Here is a 21,523-nt window from a genome sequence, read left to right as displayed (position 1 = left end):
ACGAATGGAAAAGCAGCTTGGAGGCTGCTGAGACGCTGCAGGGATTTTCTCTGCAGTCTCTGCATTATTGCAGTTTGGTGGCTGCCTCACACTACCCCTGGGGCAAGAGCATTAATGGGATCTCTCCCACACGGCTGCCTCCAGGCAACCCTCTTGGAGAATCTCTACTACGATCCTAGATTCGGGATCAGTTTTCCAATTCAGGCCTTGTTGTTTCAGTGTCTCCTCACTCTAATATGATATGCTTTTGAGGGGAAAGAGGAACTATTGATTTTTTTCCCATTCAGTTGTGAGCTGGTGAATTACATTATTTCAAATCTCATTTGCAAGGAGGCCTGACATCAGCAGGGACTGCGTGGTGTGGAGCTGAGCACAGGCGTGATGAGGATGCCTGCAGCACCCTGCATAATTACTGCCCCTGGCCAGGGAGCCCTGGGCAGTTTAGCTAGTGGTTGGGGACATGGACACCACAGAAGGCCTGGCTGCTCTCCACCTACCAGCCTCCCCAGCCCAGCCTTGCTGCGAGGCTCCCGGATTCTCCCACCAAGGCCCAGCCAGCCCTGCTGTAACCAGGGGTTGAGTTTGTTTCACACTTTGTGCCAATGGTTTGTAAAAAGATGTGACATGTTTCTTCCAAATGCACAACAAGCGACAATTCGTCCGTGAGCTGCCAGAACACATTTTACATGAAGCATGAAAAATCCCAGGAGCTGAGGAATGAAGGACTCAACCCCAGATGAATACAAGCCAGTCAAGCATTGCTAAAGAACGTTAGAAAGCATCCTAGGCAGCCCTCCACGTCATCACTGTGATTATTACCATAATTATTCCTCCCTCACTTTGCAGTTAGCCATATGCATGCCACATGAGGTCACAGGCTGCCCTCCCCTGGTTTTCCTGACACATAAAACCAACAAGAAGCCAGGGGAGGCTGAGCTAATGGTGCTAGAGAGAGATGAGCTGCAAATCACCATTCTCCTCAATTTACGCCAAATAAATAGATGGAACCTCACGCCCCACACGGCAGGATGTGATCCACAGAAAACCTTGGACACTGTGTCCCCCATCTTTTCCCTCTCCTCCCTCCCCCACCCCCACATCACAATCCCATTACAGAGAATGGGAGTGCAGTCAGGAGGGGGTGGAACAAGAACCATGGGTTTCATGTGGGAGGAGAACCAAGCTCACTGGGTAAAAGTGGTTCTTCTAAGACCCTCACATCAAAGGAAGACTTGCAGGAGAAAATAAGGAACTTGTTTTAAAGCAGAGGGATTGAAATCCCAGGGATGAAAGAAATTCAAATGAATGTATCTTTTAATTGGTTCCTGTCCTTTTATGCACCCCTGCTCTGTCAGCTTCCATACTGTGGAGCTTCTGATTCTCCAGTGCTTAAAAAGGGTTCTCCTTTTGTTCACTGGAAGAAAACCATTTTTGTTGGCTCCACACAAAAAGTGTCTATGATGTCTCTGGGATGGTAACACTTCATCTCCTCCTGCTAAGTTATTTGATCCAGAACACAGACATTGGAAAATTCAAATGGCTTCTTTGATTTCTATTATCACACCCAAACCTAAAATCATTGGGTGTCCTTGACCCCAGCACATGCCCTCTACTTCCAGCCTGTCTCTGACATTGGCCAGGGAGTTCCCAACAAGCCACAGTCAGAAATGATGGCTTCCATGCAAGCACTGTAAGTCTCCACCAGTGACACATCCAGAAAGGCCACGTGCTATCAGGAAGTTTCTTTTCAAGCTCGTGGGTCATTGTCCACGAAACAAAGCATATCTTTCCCTTTGCAATTGCATGTTAGAAAGTTGAGTAAATTACAAACAGATGGCACCCTCAGTTTGCATCTGGCCTCTATGAAAATCCTTATAGATGATGATAACAGTCGTGATGTTGAGTGATCTGTTTCTCCAGGTTTTGTAACAATACTAGTCTCTGCAACTTCTCTTTATAAGACTTCAAGGTTTTCCTGTTTCACAATTTGTCTGACTCTCCCCATCTGGCCTAAGAAGAGCCTATTCTCATGAACAACAAAGGTAGCTATTGATGTATGTAAGATGGGTTCATTTGGCTGAATAGAACTACTGGATATTCTCCCTAAGTCAGCATTTTCTAAAAGACAACCAATACTTCATAGCAAAAATTAGGTTCACAGGATCACGTCCAATTAGTTAAAAATACTGGACCAAGCAATCTCTCTGACCTGTTGAGCCAGCTGGCTCTACACTGGCTTCTTTCGAATGCTTCACTTCTGCAGATCCAGGTTTCAGAATTAATCAACAGGAGTGTAAACATCAGGTTTTTCTCTTATGAATTAGGACTTTGGGCAAATTATAACCTTCTTAAACTTTTTTTCCTCGCCTATAAAATGAATATAACAACAGAAGTAACTCATAGAGTCAGCTTATAACAGTGCCTGGTGCATGGTAAGCACCCAGTGCATTTTAGCTGCCAATAACAATCCATTCTTCCAGATGGAAACTTTGTCACTGGCTATCCCTCTCTCAGTGGTTCACCTCCTCCCTTAGTGAGAGGCATAGTTCGCCCCTCTCCAGATGATCATCCTCAGCAAAAGTTGGCATCAGGATCTTTAGCCCATTGAACTCCAATAGTTCTCAAAGGGAAACAGGGTGTCCTGAGGGTGTTTGGAAATGGGGAGGGTGTTTGGAAATGGGGAGGGTGCATATTGGAACGGGGAGGAGTGCTGGCATTTAGTGGGTCGAGTGGCCAGGAGGTGAAATAACTTGCAATGCTCAGGACTGCCCCACACCGTGAAGAATTTTCCCACCCAAAACACTAATGGTACTTCCACTGAAAAATACAGACTGTTCGGGAAATGTTTAGAGATGAAAGTCATCAGACAAGATCATTCCAATGAACAGGTCAAAGAGGTGAGTGGCCTAAAATCAGTTAGGAAATCACCAGTACCTCCTTATGGTTTCCGGTGGCTCTGCATGGAAGGGAATCTGACCAGCTGAGGCCAGGGTGTCCTGCAAGGCCTTGCTGACCTCCCGCAGCTGACCCAGGGACAGCCGGCCCACCAGTGGGGTCAGGTCGCAGTCCTGCCACCGGAGTTGTTGCTCTTTCTCCTCTATTTCCCTTCTCAGCTGTTGATCTTTGGCTTCCAGCACCGACATCCTTGCTTGGAGAGCTTCGATTTCTTTCTATAGAGAATGAGGAGTCGAGATTTTATAAATTAACCCTGCTCACGGCAAACTGCTCTGAGGATAATGACTCGTTTAAATGAGAATTGGCCATATGCACAAGAACCAGGAAGCTCCCCTTCTGAGGCAGGCAGATTTTTGGAGGTTTGCTGAACTGGAAAAATCATGCCAGCTTTATATTTCTAATGAGTTGGCATAAGGAAAAACATTCCCTCCCGAGCATTAAATAACTATGGGGGGTGAGCCAAGAATTTGACTTGGAAGAACCCAGCAGATACATAAATGACTTACTTCATCTCGGATGGACGAGTTAGGACACAGGGCAGGGAGCCTTATGCACCTGAGGTCTGAGCTAAGCAGGTAACCCCAGCCACAGACCAAAACAAGAAATGCAAGCAACCCTTTGTTAGTCTGTCCCCAAACACAAGAATTCAAATTAGAGAGAAAGGTAAAAAATGACTTCTTAAGTCTACAGGGCTGAGAGAGGAATGAGATGCTGCAGATGGTGCCATGCAGCCTAAAGTTCATGACAATATAAAAAATGTAATTTCTGCAAATATAGCAAACTGAAATCCAAAGAATCCATAAAATATCATTTAACATTAAGGTCAATTAACTAAACAAGCAGCAGGTAATGAACGCCCATCGTGTGCACAGTGTTATAGTAGATCATCATCTCACTGCCCATATGATTCTGAATCAAAAATAAGACTCTTAATTAACATACTCCCAAGTTTTATGCTGATAAGAGCACAACTCTAATCCTGGGTGTCTCTAACTTCTTATTCACGTTCTCTCAGCCCCAAGGTGCATCACCCGCAACTTCTACCTCCTGAACCCACTTCAAGTATGGGAGTGGGGAGAAGAATTGGGAGTTACTAAAGAATGTCTACTACCAAGACATTCTAAGAAAAAAGTAAAGCCTCAGTGTCCCCAATTGCTCCAAGATTACAGTCTTACTGACAAAGTCTCTCAACTAACCTCTCTACTTCCACCTTTGACTTCCTCTACCCTATTCTTTTCTTTTTCTTTTAGTTTTTTTTTTTTTTTTTTAACTGGTAAAACACATGTAGCATAAAATTCACCATCTTGAGCATTTTTTTTTTTTTTTTTTTGAGACGGAGTCTCGCTCTGTCGCCCAGGCTGGAGTGCAGTGGCCGGATCTCGGCTCACTGCAAGCTCCGCCTCCCGGGTTTACGCCATTCTCCTGCCTCAGCCTCCCGAGTAGCTGGGACTACAGGCGCCTGCCACCTCGCCCGGCTAGTTTTTTTTTTTGTATTTTTTAGTAGAGACGGGGTTTCACCGGGTTAGCCAGGATGGTCTTGATCTCCTGACCTCGTCATCCACCCGTCTCGGCCTCCCAAAGTGCTGGGATTACAGGCTTGAGCCACCGCGCCCGGCCATATCTTGAGCATTTTTAAGTGTAGAGTTCAGTGGCATTAAGCACATTCACATTGTTGTACAACCATCACTGCCATCCATCCACAGAACTCTTTCCATCTTGCAAAACTGAGACTCTGTACCCATTGAAAACTAATTCCCCATTCTCTCTTCCTCCAAGTCCCTGGGAATCACCATTCTACTTTCTCTATGAATTTGACTTCTCTAGGTAACTCATACAAGTGGAATCATACAGCATTATCCTTTTGCGACCAGCGTATTTCACTTAGCATAACGTCCTCAAGGTTCAACCATGCTGTAGCATGTGTCAGAATTTCCTTTCAAGACTGAGTAATATCCCATTCCGTGTACATACACATTTTGTTTATCACTTATCTGTTGATGAGAACTTGAGTTGTTATCAGCTTTTGGCTATTGTGAATAATGCTGCTATGAGTCTATAGGTGTGTAAACATCTCTTTGAGTCTATGCATTCAATTTTTTTTGAGAGAGAGATATATATACACACCCAGAAGCGGGGGTGGCTGGACCACACAGTGAATCAATTTTTAATCTTTTAAGGAAGCTGCATACTGTTTTCCATATTGTCTTACATCCTATTCCTAATACAGGGTCAAATTATTTACAATGTGGTCAGATCAATGACATTTAGCATTGTTTACTTTAAACTTTCTAGATGTTCCTAAAAGCAACACTCTGACTGCAGCTGAACGCCATTATACAGGCAAAAAAACTCTCCCTAAATGAAGGCATCCAATGGTTCCCTGTTGCAGTCTGAGAAAATTCCAAATCCTTACAAGGCCCCTTTATCTCTGACTTCCTCCCCAAATCCTCCCCCTCATTTACACTGCTCCAGCCACATGGGCCTCCAGCTGCCCTCTGAACACATGAGGCCCACTCCCACTCTAGGGCTTCATCTTGGTATCCCCCTGCAGGATCCTCTTGCAGAAATTTCTGCAAGGCCTACTCCCTCTCCTCTTTCAACTGCTGGGTCCAATCTCACTTCTCAATGAGTAGACTCCATCCTCCACATCATCCTAGTCTACTCTGGGAAGCTCTTATCACCCTACAACATACCAGTTATCTAATAGAGGTTTTATTATGTTTATCACTTATTGTCTATCTCCCCATTCTCACCCCCTAGTAAATCAAAAGCTCCCCAGGAATCTCAAGCATTTCAAACAGTATCTGGCACTCAGTGAACCCTCAATAAATGTCTGTTGAATAAATGAATATTCAAGTACCTTTCCCAGAGTGCTTCAAACACTAAGTGCCCAGGGCTAAAATTATTTTCTCTACACTCTGACTTTCTCAGGAATTGTGTAGACCTTTAATTGGCAAATGTTATTAAAAATGAAAAACCAGCGATCACATTTTCAGCTATCCAAACAGTATAACACATTGACTACATAAGTGCTCAGTTAATGGAGGAAATGGTTTCAAATAAATTGCCCTGACTTTTTCCTCCCTTTGCCTCCTTACTCTTGAAGTGACCTGGATGGGGCAAATTCAGATAACAAAAATATTCGATGGCCAGAGCAGAGAGGGGAAGCCTCCAGCCTAAGCCAGGATTTGAACTTGAATGTTGAAGACCTATGCTCTTCCCATGAAGTCACATAGCTTCCAATCAATGCGTTCTCATTGCTCCCCACTCACGCTTCACAACTCCAGGCTCAAGCAGGCACGGACCCTGTTTCAAGATTCCCTGCCTCTCGGGTGCCCTGTCAACTTCCAGAGCTCTGGCTTAACTCGGTGCTGCACCCAGATTTGTAGCCTCTCGATGATTCTTAGCCAGCTTGCGTCCTCTGTTCTGGGCCAACTTTGGGCTTCCACGCAGTCGGCTAATCATTCCAGATGTGCCTGCCTTGCTCAGTCCGGACTTACAACTCTGTCTCTTAACAACTTCAGCTCATAGACTACTATGATAGGAATTTCCACAAAGGATTTTCACAGCACAGATGTCTTTCTGCCTTTCAAAGGAAGCTTCTAAAGGTCAAAATGATAAGAAGTGGCAAATTGGCCTGGCAGACAAGAAAAGCATATTCAAAAGGTAATGAGGAATATCGAAAACAGGCGCAAACGCTGCTGAGCTTTCAACCCTCGTTTGTAATGAGATTCCTACAAGCCCTCTAGTCATTCCCACCATCTCTCCTTTTTGTACTCCCCAGCTTGACAGCCAAGGCTCTAATTGCTACACTCAAGGAAAGTAAGACCCACTTGGCTGCATTTGGCTTAAATGGATAAGAAAAATGCCGGCTGGGCACGGTGGCTCATGCCTGTAATCACAACACTTTGGGAAACTGAGGCAGGAGGACTGTTTGAGCCCAGGAGTTCAAGAGCAGCCTGAGCAACATACTAAGACCTGATATCTACTAAAAATTTAAAAATTTAGCCAGACATGGGGGTCATGCCTGTAGTCCCAGCTACTTGGGAGGCTGAGGTGGGAGAATCACCCAGGAGCTCGAGGCTGCAATGAGCTATGATTGCGCCACTGCCCTCCAATCCGGGCAACAGAGCAAGACCCCGTCTCAATGAAAAGAAAAATGCCATGATATTTCCTGAAGATCTTTCATCTGCTCACCTGTAGCTGCTGCTTTTCCTGAAGAAGCCAGTCTCGTCTCGTGATGGACACGTGCAAGCTGTCCTGAGCAGTGCGTTCCAACAGCCTCGGCTCCGTTCTGAGTGAGGCGTGGGTGTTGTCTCCACTGGCCCTTAAAATAACACATACCTATTGGTACAGGTTTGGGGAAGCTGAAATCCTCATGTTGACAAGTATTTTAAGAGTAAGAAACTCCAAGTGGCCCCCATCTGTTCTCATACTTAGGAGGGTACTTACCTGTTTTTAGGATGAGCTCCTAAATGTAAGTTTCTACTTTAATTACAATCTCTTGGGATTTTTGATTTTTCCCCTTAGTCAGAATACTATTATGGGACCTGCACTGTCCCATAAGGTAGCCCGTGGCCACATGTGACACATGGTTAGCCCAAATTAAAATGTGCTGAAAGTGTAAAACACACACCAGATTTTAAGGATTTAGTATGAAAATAAAGAGTACAAAATAACTCATTAGTAATATTTTTAAGTTCATTACGTGTTGAGATAATATTTTGGATATATTGAATTGAATTAAATGCATTGTTGAAATTAATTTCACCTGTTTCTTATTAATTTGGGGGAAATATAACAAGATCTTTATTCAAATGATTAGGAGTGTTGAATTCACACTCACTATTTCTGAAATTCACCAGTTCCCCTGCCTTTACGGCATCCACCCTTCCTCTGCTCATTTAGAATCTTCCACTTTGCACTAATGTTTGAATCACTAGTCAATGAGAAGGCTGTCACTGAGGGTTTCAGAAGATTTTCTCCCACAATCAGCTTTAATCACAGAGAAATACACTTCTTGCAGAGCCCACATCACATTTTTTTTTTTATTCCCAGCACTTATCACAGAGTTGAACTTAATAAAATTAGGCCAAGAGTTCTAGAAAATGCAGCTGAGCTCCTGGTAGCATTTCATCTAATTCCTGAAATTTTCACTTGATTAACTTTCTTCTTAATCCTTTTTTTTTTTTTTTTTTTTTTAAGAGTGTCTCACTGCGACACCCAGGCTGGAGTGCAGTGGCACAATCTTGGCTCACTGTAACCTCAGCTTCCTGGGTTCAGCCTCCCGAGTAGCTGAGCCTATAGGCATGTGCCACCATGCCCAGCTAATTTTTGTATTTTTAGTAGAGACGGGGTTTCACCATATTGGCCAGGTTGCTCTCGAATTCCTGACCTCAAGTGATCCTCCCTCCTCAGCCTCCCAAAGTGCTAGGATTACAGGCATAAGCCATCGCGCCTGACCATTAATCTTTTTTAATGTGGCTACTAGATCGTTTAAAATTGTGTATATGGCTCACACTAGATTTTATTGGATAGCACTGCCTTGGATTATCCAAACAGGAGCAAATTCCAGAGCTGAACTTGATGGAGATTAAAAGGAGGGGTGACTGATTTGCAGATGCTTGGGTGTGAGCTTCTCAGAAAAGATTTGCTGAAAGGCTGTCAAAACCACTTAAAATCTGTTAGGCTTCTTCTCTTATTCTTGCCAGAGTTGACATATTTGGTAACAGTGATGCTGGTGAAAATGTGGCACAGGCTTGGGCCTTACGTGGGTGAGCTGTCTTTACAGGACACTTGGTGGTATTTGTCACCAAAGAATAATAAATTCACCCTTAAAACATTCCATTTCCAGTGGAATGAAGGTGGGCAGAAAAACAATTTACCCTAAGCAAAACTACGCCAACAATCCAGGGAAGCTATGTCTAAGAAAACACCACCAACTAAAACTAAAAGGCAAATGACAGGTTGGGAAAAATATATTGCTACACATATGGCAGAAAAAGGGTTAATATTGCTAATTTTAAAAAGTTCCATCAAATTATGAAGGAAAAGACAAGTGCACCAACCAGAAATTCCAAAATAATGGAATACGGCTGAGCGTGGTGATGCACACCTGTAGTTCCAGCTACCTGGGAGGCTGAGGCAGAGAATTGTTTGAGCCTAGGAATTTGAGACCAACCTAGGCAACATAGCAAGATCCCCCACCTCAGAAATAAATGAAGCAAAACAAAACACAAAAAACGAATTGCAAAGTGTTAAGGAACATGATTACTATCCAAAGATTTTTTTTGTGTGTAGGGCGGGGGATGGAATCTAGCTCTGTTGCCCAGGCTGGAGTTCAGTGGCATGATCTTGGCTCACTGCAACCTCTGCCTCCCAGGTTCAAGCAATTCTCCTGCATCAGCCTCCCGAGTAGCTGGGACTACAGGCACATACCGCCACACCCAGCTAATTTTTGTATTTTTAGTAGAGACGAGGTTTCACCTTGTTGGCCAGGATGGTCTCCATCTCCTGACCTCGTGATCCGCCCACCTCAGCCTCCCAAAGTGCTGGGATTACAGCCATTACACCGCGCCCAGCCTCCAAAGATAGTTTTAAATTAAAATCCAAACAACATAAAATATCATCTTTCACCTAACAAACTGGCCTGTCAAAGTTTTCCCAAACCAGAAGTCTTTGGTGAGATAGGGAATAAGAATGACACTTAAAATTAAATAGAACTTGGGATGCTACATTCCCACATCTAAGTATTGATTGCCTGTAAATAATCATAGTTTTACACAAAGATTAGCTACAAAAATCAGGTGTTTTCTTAGTAGCCCAAGACATGCCCCAGCATCAGGACCTCTTAGCAATGCTAAGCAGCCACTAAAATTAGGTCACACAAGAAGATACACTGGTCTGGAAAATGTAAACTATTTATTGCTGTTTTCTCTAAAGCAGGTTTTATGGCAAAAAGTATAAAATGAACCATTGTAAAAATATTAATAACATGTATATAAAATAAAAGAAAAATATTCACCAAAATGCTATCAGCTCCTATCTCTGGGTGGTGGAATCACTTCTTTCCATTGATCTTTCTAAAGTTTCTATAGTGAGCCTGTATCATTTTTACAACCGTAACATAAAATGTTTGCCAACACGCACTAAGTAGCTGCACTTTTGATTTAAATATTTTAATACACCCAATTAGTCTTGTAGCTCCTGAACATGCCTGTGTTTTAAATAAAGCTCATCAATAACATCACCTTCAAGGTCACCTTCCCTTGCAGAGGAGCAGACATCTGTAGCTTCTGACACTTGGAGGCATAAACTCAGCATCCTAAAAAGGCCAAATTAAACCTATCCCCTCCTTCTACGGAATCTCCCACACAGCTAGATCTTGTCTGCCACCTTTGTACTTATTTCAGGGCTCAGTGAGGAGAAGCGTGAAGCTGCATGTTCTTATTTATATATTAACACAGGGTCGCGCTGCCTCCGCATTTCTTAGAAAAGAAAATGAGTAACTGATCCTAATATATGTTGTGCTATGTTTGTCTCCTTTTACTCCTACCCCATTTCATTCATTCATTCAGAAAAAGAGAAAATATTACTGAGCTCGCCTGGTATGTACTATGGATTGCGCTTGGCTCTGAGGATACAATGGTAAACAGTTCTTGGTTCTTCCGTGGAGCAGGAGAGACAAATGCATCAACAGAAAAATTACAAGGCAATGAAGACATGGGCAATGCAAGGCATGGACCAATGATGGTAGACTTTAAAGCTGGGGGAGACTCTTCCCCCTTGCTGAGTCCTAACTTGACACTTACAAAATAAGTGAACCAACCGACCATGGTGCAATGAAGCAGGCTTCATATTTTTAGAAACAGTACTAGGAAATATGTCACCTCAGCTTTTCGAAGTTAGAAAACAGCAGTTACAGAAAAAGGAACCTTGCTTTTGTTCCTATGTCTACCAAAAAGATCAGACTCTCTGAATTAAAGAATTAAAGATCAGACTCTCTGAATTAAAGAATTAATTCAGACTCTCTGAATTAAAGGTCACTTATTGTAACATATGATGCAATTTAGAAATCTATTCTTTGTTTTATGTGCTTAAAGGCAAATAGCAGCAGCAACAAAAATGTTTAAACTGATAATAATAAAATAAACTACTGTGAATCGAGAACGTACTGCACACTAGACGTTATCTTTTGATCACATTCGCTTCTCGTTACAGACCTAAGATGAAGATGCTATTACGCCAGTTTTGCTGATGAGGAAACTGCGTCCCAGGGGTTCCGGGTCTAGCCCATGGCCACGCAGACAGCAGGAAGCACAGTTTAGGAGTCAATGCGGATCAAGCTGAGTCCCAGGTTCCTGCTCTTTCCCAGATATCACACGCCATTAGGTTCTCAGCAAGCCCAGGAACTTCCATCTCCCCGGTCTTCCAGTCACATCCACACACACCCATTATTTGAATCCTCTTGCTGGCTACCAGTAGGGCAGTGCAACGCAGACAGTGCACAGCATGTGGAGTTAGAGGCCACCCTTTGGGTCTTGGTTGTGCCTTTTTCACGCTGTGTCACTGGACTTACCTAATCTCTCTGAACCTTACCTTCTTTGTTTTTAAAATGAGAATGACAGTGATGTGGATAACAAGAATGGCTTCCCTATGGAGTAAACTATGGGGAACAAATTGATCTGACAAACGACCACTGAGCATCTACTGTATACAGACCCCACCCTCACACTGGGGCTGGTGGGGATGGAGACAGAACACCTCCATCCTCAAGAAGCTTGCTGTTGATCTCCCCAGCATCTCAATGTTTGCATCGGGAAAATGAACACTGTACTCACGTCCAAAGCACCCACTTTCTATACAGAGTAAGAAAGATGAAAAATGTGGGCCAGGCATGGTAGCATAAGCCTATATAATCCCAGCACTTTGGGAGGCAGAGGCAGGAGAATCACTTCAGCCCAGGAGTTCTAGTCCAGCCCGGGCAAGACAGTGAGACCTTATCTCTACAAAAAAATTAAAAATTAGGCACGGTGTCAAGTGCTTGTAGTCCTAGCTACTCAGGAGGCTGAAGTGGCAGGATAACTTGAGCCCCGGAGTTACAGGCTGCAGTGAGCTATGATCATGCTGCTGCACACCAGCCTAGGCAACAGGGCAATCAATACCAAGAAAGAAAGGAAAGAAAGGAAAGGAGGGAAGGAAGGAAGGAAGGAAGGAAGGAAGGAAGGAAGGAAGGAAGGAAGGAAGGAAGGAAGGAAGGAAGGAAGGAAAGAAGGAAGGAAGGAAGGAAAGTAGGAAGGAAGGAAGGAGAAGGAGAAGGGGAAGGGAAGGGAGGGGAGGGGAAAGGAGGGGAAGGGAAGGGAAGGAAAAGAAAGAAAGAAAGAAAGAGAGAGAGAGAGAAAGAAAGAAAGAAAGAAAGAAAGAAAGAAAGAAAGAAAGAAAGAAAGAAAGAAAGAAAGAAAGACAGGAAGGAAGGAAGGAAGGAAGGAAGGAAGGAAGGGAGAGAGAGAGAAAAAAAGAAAAGAAAGGAAAGAAGAAAGAAAGAAAAGTAGAGAGAAAGAAAAACAGATAAAATGTGTCTGAGGATCTTTACATGTGGCAGAAGAAATGTCTGGAACAAAACCATCCTACTACCATCAGCTACTGATGTCTGTGGAACGAAACACACTTCCTCTTCTGGGGTCCAGAGGCTCAGCCTGTTTGCACAGTTCCTTGTTCCTGACTGTGAACCTGGAGGGAAGCAATTGAGCTCATCTCATGGTGAGGACCCCAATGCCCAGCGTTAAGTAGGGGCTTGGCAAATATTTATTGAATGATTCAATGAGTCTGTGTCCTAGAAAATCCAGAAGTCGTTTATATTCACTTTTCTATTGCTTTGGATCATTTCTTTGCACTAATTTATTCCCCAATTTGCTCTGCTTATGGTAATATTACGAGTTTCTTGAATTTCCTAAATAGATACCATTTGGGTCAGGATGAGAGTCACTGAAGGAAATCAACACAGAATTGAAAATTACCTACAGAGGAGCTACAGGTGGTAACTGGGAATTCTCTATATTATCATTAATCACATTAATTACTTAATCCATAAGAAAATCCCCTGTGATTAACCAAAACTCCTCTCTCTGTCTCTCGTATTCTTACTCCAGGTAGAGAAAGGGATCCACAGACAGCTGAGTGATGGCCCCAGGACACACTGTAGCTCAGCAATGAAGCAAGAGACAGGCTTCCGTCTTTCAAATCTTCTGTCCTCTGAGTCAGGCTTCCTCTCCGTTCTGCAATGTTGTCCCCTTTACATTCAATAATTCTCAATGTGTAATCCCTCACGTCACTGCAAATTAGCATCGCTGCTGTAAACTAATCAGTATGCCAAATGAACAAATCCCTCAGGGGCAAGAATTAAAAACATGCAGGGTAGAATGTTAGAACAGCACTCAGTGCCAACGGGGATTCAGGTGTCCAAGATCACACCCAGACCCACAGTTTCATACAGATCTCCATCAGCACCACCCCAGTACTGGAAAAATCTTGGCCTTTTCCATCAACAATTTAAAGGAGGATAAAATCCATTCATAAAATAAAATCGTACATCACAGAAAAAAAAATTAGCTGCAAATTGCGCAGGAAAAATGGTTTCATTCCATTGACAACTTTTACTATGTGACTGTTGTGAATGCATATTTTCAGGAATATTGAAAAAAGAATGAAGAAATCGTCTAAGTATCTGTGGTTCCTCTGCTAGCTTGTTAAGGGGTGCATGCCTGTGATGAGCCTACTTTGCCACCTCCTTCACAGCCCAGCACTCAGGCCCCCTGGGCCCTCTAGTGCCCTTGGCATTGCTGGAGAGGCCACCTTCAGAAGCCTTTGCAAGTGCGAATGTCGACGGGGCAAGAAGCCAGGAAATCCACCTGTGAGAAAATCCTGCACCAGAACTGCTCATGACAGTGCTGTGGTTAACGCGTCTTCACATGTAACGCAGGAGGTGCCTCTCCGAGACCCTAATGTTGTTAGAGTACCAAAAACATTGCTTTGTGCCACTGCTAGAATCGCAGAATTTTAGTCTCAGAAAGGACCAAAACTATCAAGGCCAATGTTCTCATCGTCACAGTTAGAAAAACGTGGTCCTGAGGAAGCGCCACCTTTCAGATGACTATTTCTGGCAACAAGAGTTGCGTACAACTCTTCTGATTAAGGTTGCTAATTGCTGCTCCCTACTGAAGACTATTCTATCAAATTTATGTCATATGACTTATGTGTTCCATCTGTCCCTCTTTGGGAAGACGGTGATAAAGAATGAGTTTGGGCCAGTCATAGAACCAACGAAGTGCACTCTTAACCAAAAATAGCTTGCTCATTCAATATATGACGACCTAAATTACCAAAGCCATTCTGAGAGCACAAAAGAATACTGTAAAATTGCCAGAGACAATACAGGTAACTTTATAATTCTTCCATATATATATGATTTGGGTCTAAAAAGTAAGGAGCCTGGAGAAGTCACATTCCTTGGGGAACTGACTTTCATTGTTTTATACAGCCTTATCCCACTCATAGAAATGACCGCCCTGCAAGAGAGACACATGAATATTCATTTGAGTTTATAATAGTTATGCCTGATGCCACTGGCCTCAGGACAGACTTCAGTTGAGTTTGAACAAAGAGGGTGATATGGAAGACCTTTATTTGGGAGCTTTTATTTATAATCCAGTAGTTCCAAAACAAGTTCTGAGAAGTCCTCTGTGGCTCACCACTTATGTTTCCCCTCTTGTCCTTTCTCCCTTCTTTTGTTGAGGCCATGACAAAGGGTCTGGAGTTGGTCTCCTGGGAGTGGGACACAGGGCATGCCACTGTCCCTTGTGGTTCCCCATCTCCTGATCTGATGTGGGGTTCAGAAATATATCCTTGTTTGTTGATAATAACAAATATTTTTTTCTTAGCAATGGGATCTTGCTCTGTCAGCCAGGCTGGAGTGCAGTGGTGTAATCATAGGTTACTACAGCCCCAAACTCCTGAGTTCAAGCAATCCTCCTAGGACTACAGGCATGCACCATCGCATTTGGCTCGTTTATTATTATTTTTTTGTAGAGATGGGGTCCCACTATGTTGCCCAGGCTTGTCTCAAACTTTTGGTCTCAAGCAATCCTCCTACCTCAGCCTCCCAAAGAGCTGGGATTACAGGTGTGAGCCACCATGTCCAGCCAGTAATGATAATTTTTATGTTGTATCATAGCCATCTCATTTTATATCCTGGGTAAAATGTGTCTGTAACAGTTACTTTCTGGTCTCATACAGTGTATCTTGATTCCAATCTTGAGAGCTTAGAGCCAACCATCACTGAATTCTGTGACACTGAATGCTGTGTTAGTCCCTATATGAGAACCAAAGAGAAATAAAGAATCACATGTTTCAAAAGCAATCAAGGAGCAATTGGTCAGAGGAAGAATGACTCTGTCCAAAACCATCATGGTGCTGCACAACATTCGTCTTCTCTGTTCCCATCTCAAAGGAAGTATGCTAGTGGGAAGTATGTGGACAGGTAAACTGGGGCTCTGCCTTGATAAGCCCCACTGGAAAACCATGATAGACCTTTGTTTTAAACTTTGTTATATTTTGTTTGCTTGAGTTTGACGTTATCCACTGGGAAAAGGTCTTTGATAAAGGACATTTTGTGTGCACATGCATACAAACACATACATGCACACACACAATTTCGGTTACAAAAAGGACCAGTTTTCATACACATATTGGTGAAGATTCAGTGGAAAAATGCACGGGGCGTATAGTTAGAGAAATGCAATGTATTCATGAGAAAATTATCATCCAAATGTGTGATGATAGTAGGCCAACTCTCTCTCAGGAGAAAGGAAAAATAACTTTCTTTTGATTGGGTGGAAGACACAGTAGGAACAGATGCCTCTCTCTTCTCTTCTGATCCCTATTGTCACAGGATATTGAGCTAGAATTTTCCTGTTGCTCCAGAGTTGGAAACTAAAGCTGAAGGACGTAGACCTAAATGCCCTGCATTCTGAATCTCTAATGACGGAGTGGGGCATCCTACCCCTGGGGCTGCTCAACCAGCAACTCTGCAATCAACCACCACTCTCAATACCCACCCACCTGTTGGCCATGTAGAAAATAAAGTCTTCATGAGAGATGCGTTTTTCTCCCCTACCCCATGGTTTGCCTGTCCAAACCTGGCCACATGGGAGTAAACTCTTCCACTCAAACCCAGTGGGAAAAAAAAAAATCCACTAGATTCACTCATAAAGACTGGGGGTGCCCTGCAAGAAGGAAGATTTACATCTGATTCTCCAACGTGGATATCTGTCTATACTTAGGTTCTCTTAACAGCAGAGTCTGAGACAGGGACCTGAGTACAGGCTGTTTTTTGAAGAAGTGATTCCCAAGAAACTAGAGTGAGAAGGAGGAAAATTCAATAAAAGGTTCATCGTGGAGCTGGTCACCACACGGGCAAATGGAACCCAATGGCCAAAAGGTTCCTAGTAGCAGGAACCTTCTAGAAAAGAAAAAAAATGTGTGAAGCATGCCTCAGAACTGTTCCCTAAGAGGTTGAGTAGGCTGGGGCATTGGGTGAGGGCATTATCCATCCCCACCCCTCTTTACACAGGTTCTGAGAACACCTGTGCAGGCAGGCCAGATAAACCTGTTGGGTGCCTGAGTGGAAAGCCAACAGTCAGCACGGTTCCCTGTTGTGGAGGGAATCTGAGGGAGGCTGAGGGATTGGGACACAGGGCACCCAAACTGTCTGCTGCAGCATTGTTTAAGCAACTCACTTCTGATGTGTCGCTGCCCCCTCAAGCAGGGATAAAGGAATTAGAGAGACCTAACAGGGCAAAGAGGGTCTACTATGGGGTGGCCTGAACGTACACCATTTGTTGTGGCAAAGACACATGAACTTCCCACAGGAATCAAGAGGACATCACAAAAGTTATTCCTCCAACAAGCAAACCCACTGGGCCAGAGGACCCCACAGAAGAGGGGTCAAATGATTTGAGTACCGATATCTGCCCTCCTCAGAGGAACCTGGTTAACCCCTGAAGATAGTTAAAACTCTCTTGGCTGCTGGCAGGATCTGAACATATCAAGGGTGACCCAGGGTGCTCTTCTACATGAGTTCAGAGGATTAAACAGTGTTTCTCAAAAGTTGACTTAAATTGTGATTTTTAAGAACAAAGTAACAACAAAAATAATAAAACACAAAGTATCTGATTGTATCTGAATATTTACAGCTTCTTAAATCTTATCCTAAACTAAATTTTCTTAACCTGGGAACCAAAGACTCTCTAAGGAGTGAATGAATAACTCAGGAGAACTGTGAGTCTCCTGAAAATACACTCAATAGTTTGCATATATGTACATGTGTACACGTGGTTTTGCAACAGAGGAAGTCCATAGCTTTCATCAGCTTCTCAAAATAAATAAACACTTGATCCCAAAAAGGTTAACAGGCACTTATTTGCGTTATTAATTAGTATTTAAAGTTGTTCATGTTGATACAACTATTTTATTTCTACAGGAAAAGCACCACTCATTCAAAAATATTATATTTCCCCCTTGACTCAGAGAGCCTGAGAGCAATTTCTGTCCAGGCTCTGGTCTGTGTGGGCTTCAGCCTGCCACGGCGGCCCTCTGTTGGTCACTGTGAAAACTGCAGTGGGTAGCTAGCACACTGAAAGGCAGGTTTTAAAAAATTACTAGTAACTATGTAATTGTGTTAACATGTATTAGAAAAATTTCAGAAAGTTAATTTCAACTCATTCTTTTCTACTTATGGTAATAATAAGACGGGTAGATTTAGCTAAACAAAAGACAAGATAAAACATAAATAACTGAAGTTTAGAAACCAGTGATCTAATTTAACCCCCTCATTTTCTGATGAGGGGAGTGGAGTTTGGAGAGGTTCAATAACTACACCAAGCCATATACAGCTGGTTGGTGGAAGAGAAAGGACCAGAAATGACCTCCTATCCAAGGTTCTGTCAAGATTCTGTGCAACTCCTTCTTGCTGACAATTTCAGAAGAAAAGCTGAAGGAGCATTTTCCTCTAGGGCATCTGAATCCCAATAAAGTAAAGTCAGTCTCTCTCTCTCTCTCTCTCTCTCTCTCTCTCTTTCTCTCTCTCTCTCTCATCTCTCTTTCGATATTCATATATACGTTTGTGAACCTATATATAACTACACATGCATATATGTCACATTCACACATTCAATGAATACAGATTATGGGTCAGACACTATTCTAGTCTCTAGAAATAGAAAGATAAATATAATACAGTCTCGTCCTCAAGGAGCTTATCATCTGTCAGAATAAACAGATATTCAAGAAAACAGATGTATTTAAGACCTAAGCAGACGTGAAGTCATTCAAGGCATGCTGTCATTCAAGGGGGAGGCAGTGTGACTTATGAGCAGAGCTTTGCAAGGATATTAGTTTCACTAAGTCTGGAAGAATGGGCAATAGTTGGTAACAACAATGTAGTTCGTAACAATGGGGTACCAACAGTTGGTAACAATGGGGCATGAGCAAGATCATAGAATCTAGAAATATTTAGAAGCTGGGGGTAACATATAATACTTCAGTAAGTGTCTATTGCAGATGCTGGTAATGTCTAGTTAAATGCTGGGCAGCTGGGCAGCTGGGCAGGGGCTGGATCGTGAAGACTTTTAATGTCACGCTAAGCAACATGAATTTTATCTTGCAAGCAATGGGGAGCCATTGAGCATAATGTAATACTTCTATCATGGCCTTGTGGAAGATTCATGAGAGGCAGTAATAATGGAATCAGAAATACCAGCAAGGAGACCATTGCCATAATCCAGATTGAAAATGTTAAAGACCAGAACTAAGGCATGGATGTGCAGGTGAGACAAGTGAGTGGGAATGAGAGAGACAGACAGTGGACGCAACAGGACTTGGTAACCAAGGACTGTGGGGAGGGATGGAAAGGGAGGACCCAGAGATACCTCAGAGTCCTTGCTTGGGTAACTGGGTAAATGGCAGTGAAAGTCACTCAGACTGCGGATATAGGAGAAGGAACCAAATAGGAAGAACAATGGTAAATTTAGTTTAAAAGATAGTAAACTTAGTAAAAGACAAGGATAAAGAGATAGTAATTTTAAGGATAAAAAGATACTACATTTAGTAAAAATAAGGGAGATGTTCAATAGAAAACTGAATTGTGGATTGGAATTCTGGAGATAAATCAGGGCTAGAGATAGAAATTTGGGGAAAATTTAGTATAGAAACAGTATCTGAAGCCTCAGAGTATTTGAGACCACCAAGAAAGAAGATACAAAGTGAGAAGAGAGGAAAAGCTAGAACAGAAGACAGAAGAACAACAATATTAAAGAGAAAGGGGCCGGGCATGGTGGCTCATGCCTGTAATCCCAACACTTCAGGAGCCCAAGGTGGGAGAATTGCTTGAGCCCAGGAGTTTGAGACCAGCCTGGCCAATAGAGTGAGACCCTGTCTCAAAAAAAATTTTAGAAGAAAGGGAGAGAAGGAGCTCATAAGACATTAAGCAGAATGGCCAGAAATGTAGCAGGAAGACCGGGAAGGGTGAAATCATGAAAGCCAACGGAACTGGGAGCTTTAGGAATGAATTTATTAAAAAATCTAGACACTGCCGTGATATATAGCAGAATAAGAATTGAAAAATGTCTTTTAAATTTAACAAATAGAAAGTCATTGCTGATTTTGGTAGAGATTTGAGGAGCGATAGAGATAGAAATCAGGTCACAGTGAGCTCAAAAAGTGAATGGAACATAAAAGCACAGTATACAGACAACTCCTGTGAGGAAAAGGAAAGAGGATGATAGCTCATAAAGTAAGCCAACAGTTAATATTGGCTTGATAAATGTTAAATAAAGACCTATACTTTTCTGGGGGCCTTAATAGGTCAAACCCCATAAAATGTTTGACAGGTTTCAAACAGTCAAATGTAAGAGATGTCCTTATGGTGTAACCTAATATAATTAAGAATGCATGACACTGGCTTTTAGTTAATCATATTCTATCAAAAACTTAGGCAAGACCACAATAAAAGCATCACTCTCTGCTATGGTTTGGATCTGTGTCCCCACACATATTTCGTGTCGAATTGTAATCCCCAGTATTGGAGGTGGGTCCTGGTGGGAGGTGATTGAATCATGGAGATGGATCTTTCATGAATGTTTAGCACCATCCTCTGGTGTTCTCGTGATAGAGTTCTCACAAGGTCTGGTTGTTTAAAAGTGAGTAACACCTCCCATTTCTCTCTCTCTTGCTGTTCCATCCATGTGATATGCTAGCTCCCCCTTCATCTTCTGCCACGATTGTAAGTTTCCTAAGGCCTCCCCAGAAGCCTAGCAGATGCCAGATCATGCTTCCTTTACATCCCGCAGAACTGTGAGCCAATTAAGCCTCTTTTCTTTATAAATTACCCAGTCTTGGATATTTCTTTATAGTAATGTGAAAATGGACGAATACAGAAAATTGGTACCAAGAAGTGAGGCATTGCTATAAAGATACCTGAAAATGTGGAAGTGGCTTTGGAATTGGGTAAAGGGCTGAGGTTGGAAGAGTGTGGATGGCTCAGAAGAAGACAGGAAGATGAGGAAAAGTTTGGGAATGCCTAGAAACTGACTGAATGGTTATGACCAAAATGCTGGTAGTGAAATCAACAGTGAAAGCCAGGCTGATGAGGTCTCAGATGGAAATGAGAAACTTACTGGAAACTGCAGTAAAGGTCAATTTTGTTATTGCTTAGCAAAGAACTTGGCTGCATTGTGCCACTGCCCTAAGGAATATGTAGATCTCTGAACTTGAGATTAATGATTTAGGGTATCTGGTGGAAGAAATTTCTAAGCAGCAAAGCATTCACAATATGGCCTGACTGTTTCTAACAACCTATTCTCATATGCATGAGCAAAGAAATGACCTAAAGTTGGAACTTATATTTAAAGGGGAAACAAAGCATAAAAGTTTGGAAAATTTGCAGCTTGGCCATGTGGTAGAAAAGAAAAGCCCATTTTCAGGGGAGGAATTCAAGCAGGCTGCAAAAATTTGCATAAGTAAGAAGGAGCTCAGTGCTAATAGCCAAGACAATGGTGAAAAGCCCTCAGAGGCATTTCAGAGACTTTCATGGCAGCCCCTCCCCTCACAGGCTTGGAGGCCTAGGAGGACAGAATGGTTTCATGGGGCAGACCCAGGGCCCCACTGCTCTGCACAGGCTCAGGACGTTGCTCCCCACACTGCTGTCAGTTGTTCCAACTCCACCATGGCTCAAAGGGGTCCAGATACACCTTGGACCACTGCTTCTGAGGGTGTAAGCCATAAGCCCTGGTAATTTCCACATGGTGTTAAGACTGAGGGTGCACAGAGTGCAAGAGTTGAGGCTTGGGAGTATCTGCCTAGGTTTCAGAGGATGTATGGAAAAGCTTTGGTTGTCTAGGCAGAAGTCTGCTGCAGGGCAGGACCCCTCATGGAGAACCACTACTAGGGTAATACGGAGGAGGAATGTGGGGTTGGAGGCCCCACACAGAGTCACCACTGGGGCACTGCCTAGTGG

At 43.0% G+C, this 21,523-nt stretch overlaps 1 protein-coding gene across 7 annotated transcripts in view; it reads right to left on the bottom strand.

Annotated features, from left to right (window-relative positions):
• Positions 1 to 21,523, bottom strand: part of DISC1 (DISC1 scaffold protein) — a 403,406-nt gene that overhangs the window by 249,224 nt on the left and 132,659 nt on the right. For 6 of the 7 annotated variants that reach the window (XM_025386838.1, XM_025386847.1, XM_025386853.1 and 3 more), the window contains 2 exons: positions 7,153 to 7,282; positions 2,935 to 3,170 (listed from right to left, as the gene is read on the bottom strand). The exons of the other annotated variant lie outside the window; for it this stretch is intronic. In XM_025386838.1, coding sequence (XP_025242623.1) covers positions 2,935 to 3,170; positions 7,153 to 7,282 — 366 coding nt within the window. The remainder of the gene's footprint in view (positions 1 to 2,934; positions 3,171 to 7,152; positions 7,283 to 21,523) is intronic. 7 annotated transcript variants of the gene reach the window in all.

This window comes from Theropithecus gelada, chromosome 1, assembly GCF_003255815.1.
Source record: "Theropithecus gelada isolate Dixy chromosome 1, Tgel_1.0, whole genome shotgun sequence".
NCBI classification, from domain to species: Eukaryota; Metazoa; Chordata; class Mammalia; order Primates; family Cercopithecidae; genus Theropithecus; species Theropithecus gelada.
The sequence above is the reverse complement of the archived record's forward strand: the minus strand, read 5'-3'. Positions and strand labels throughout refer to the sequence as shown.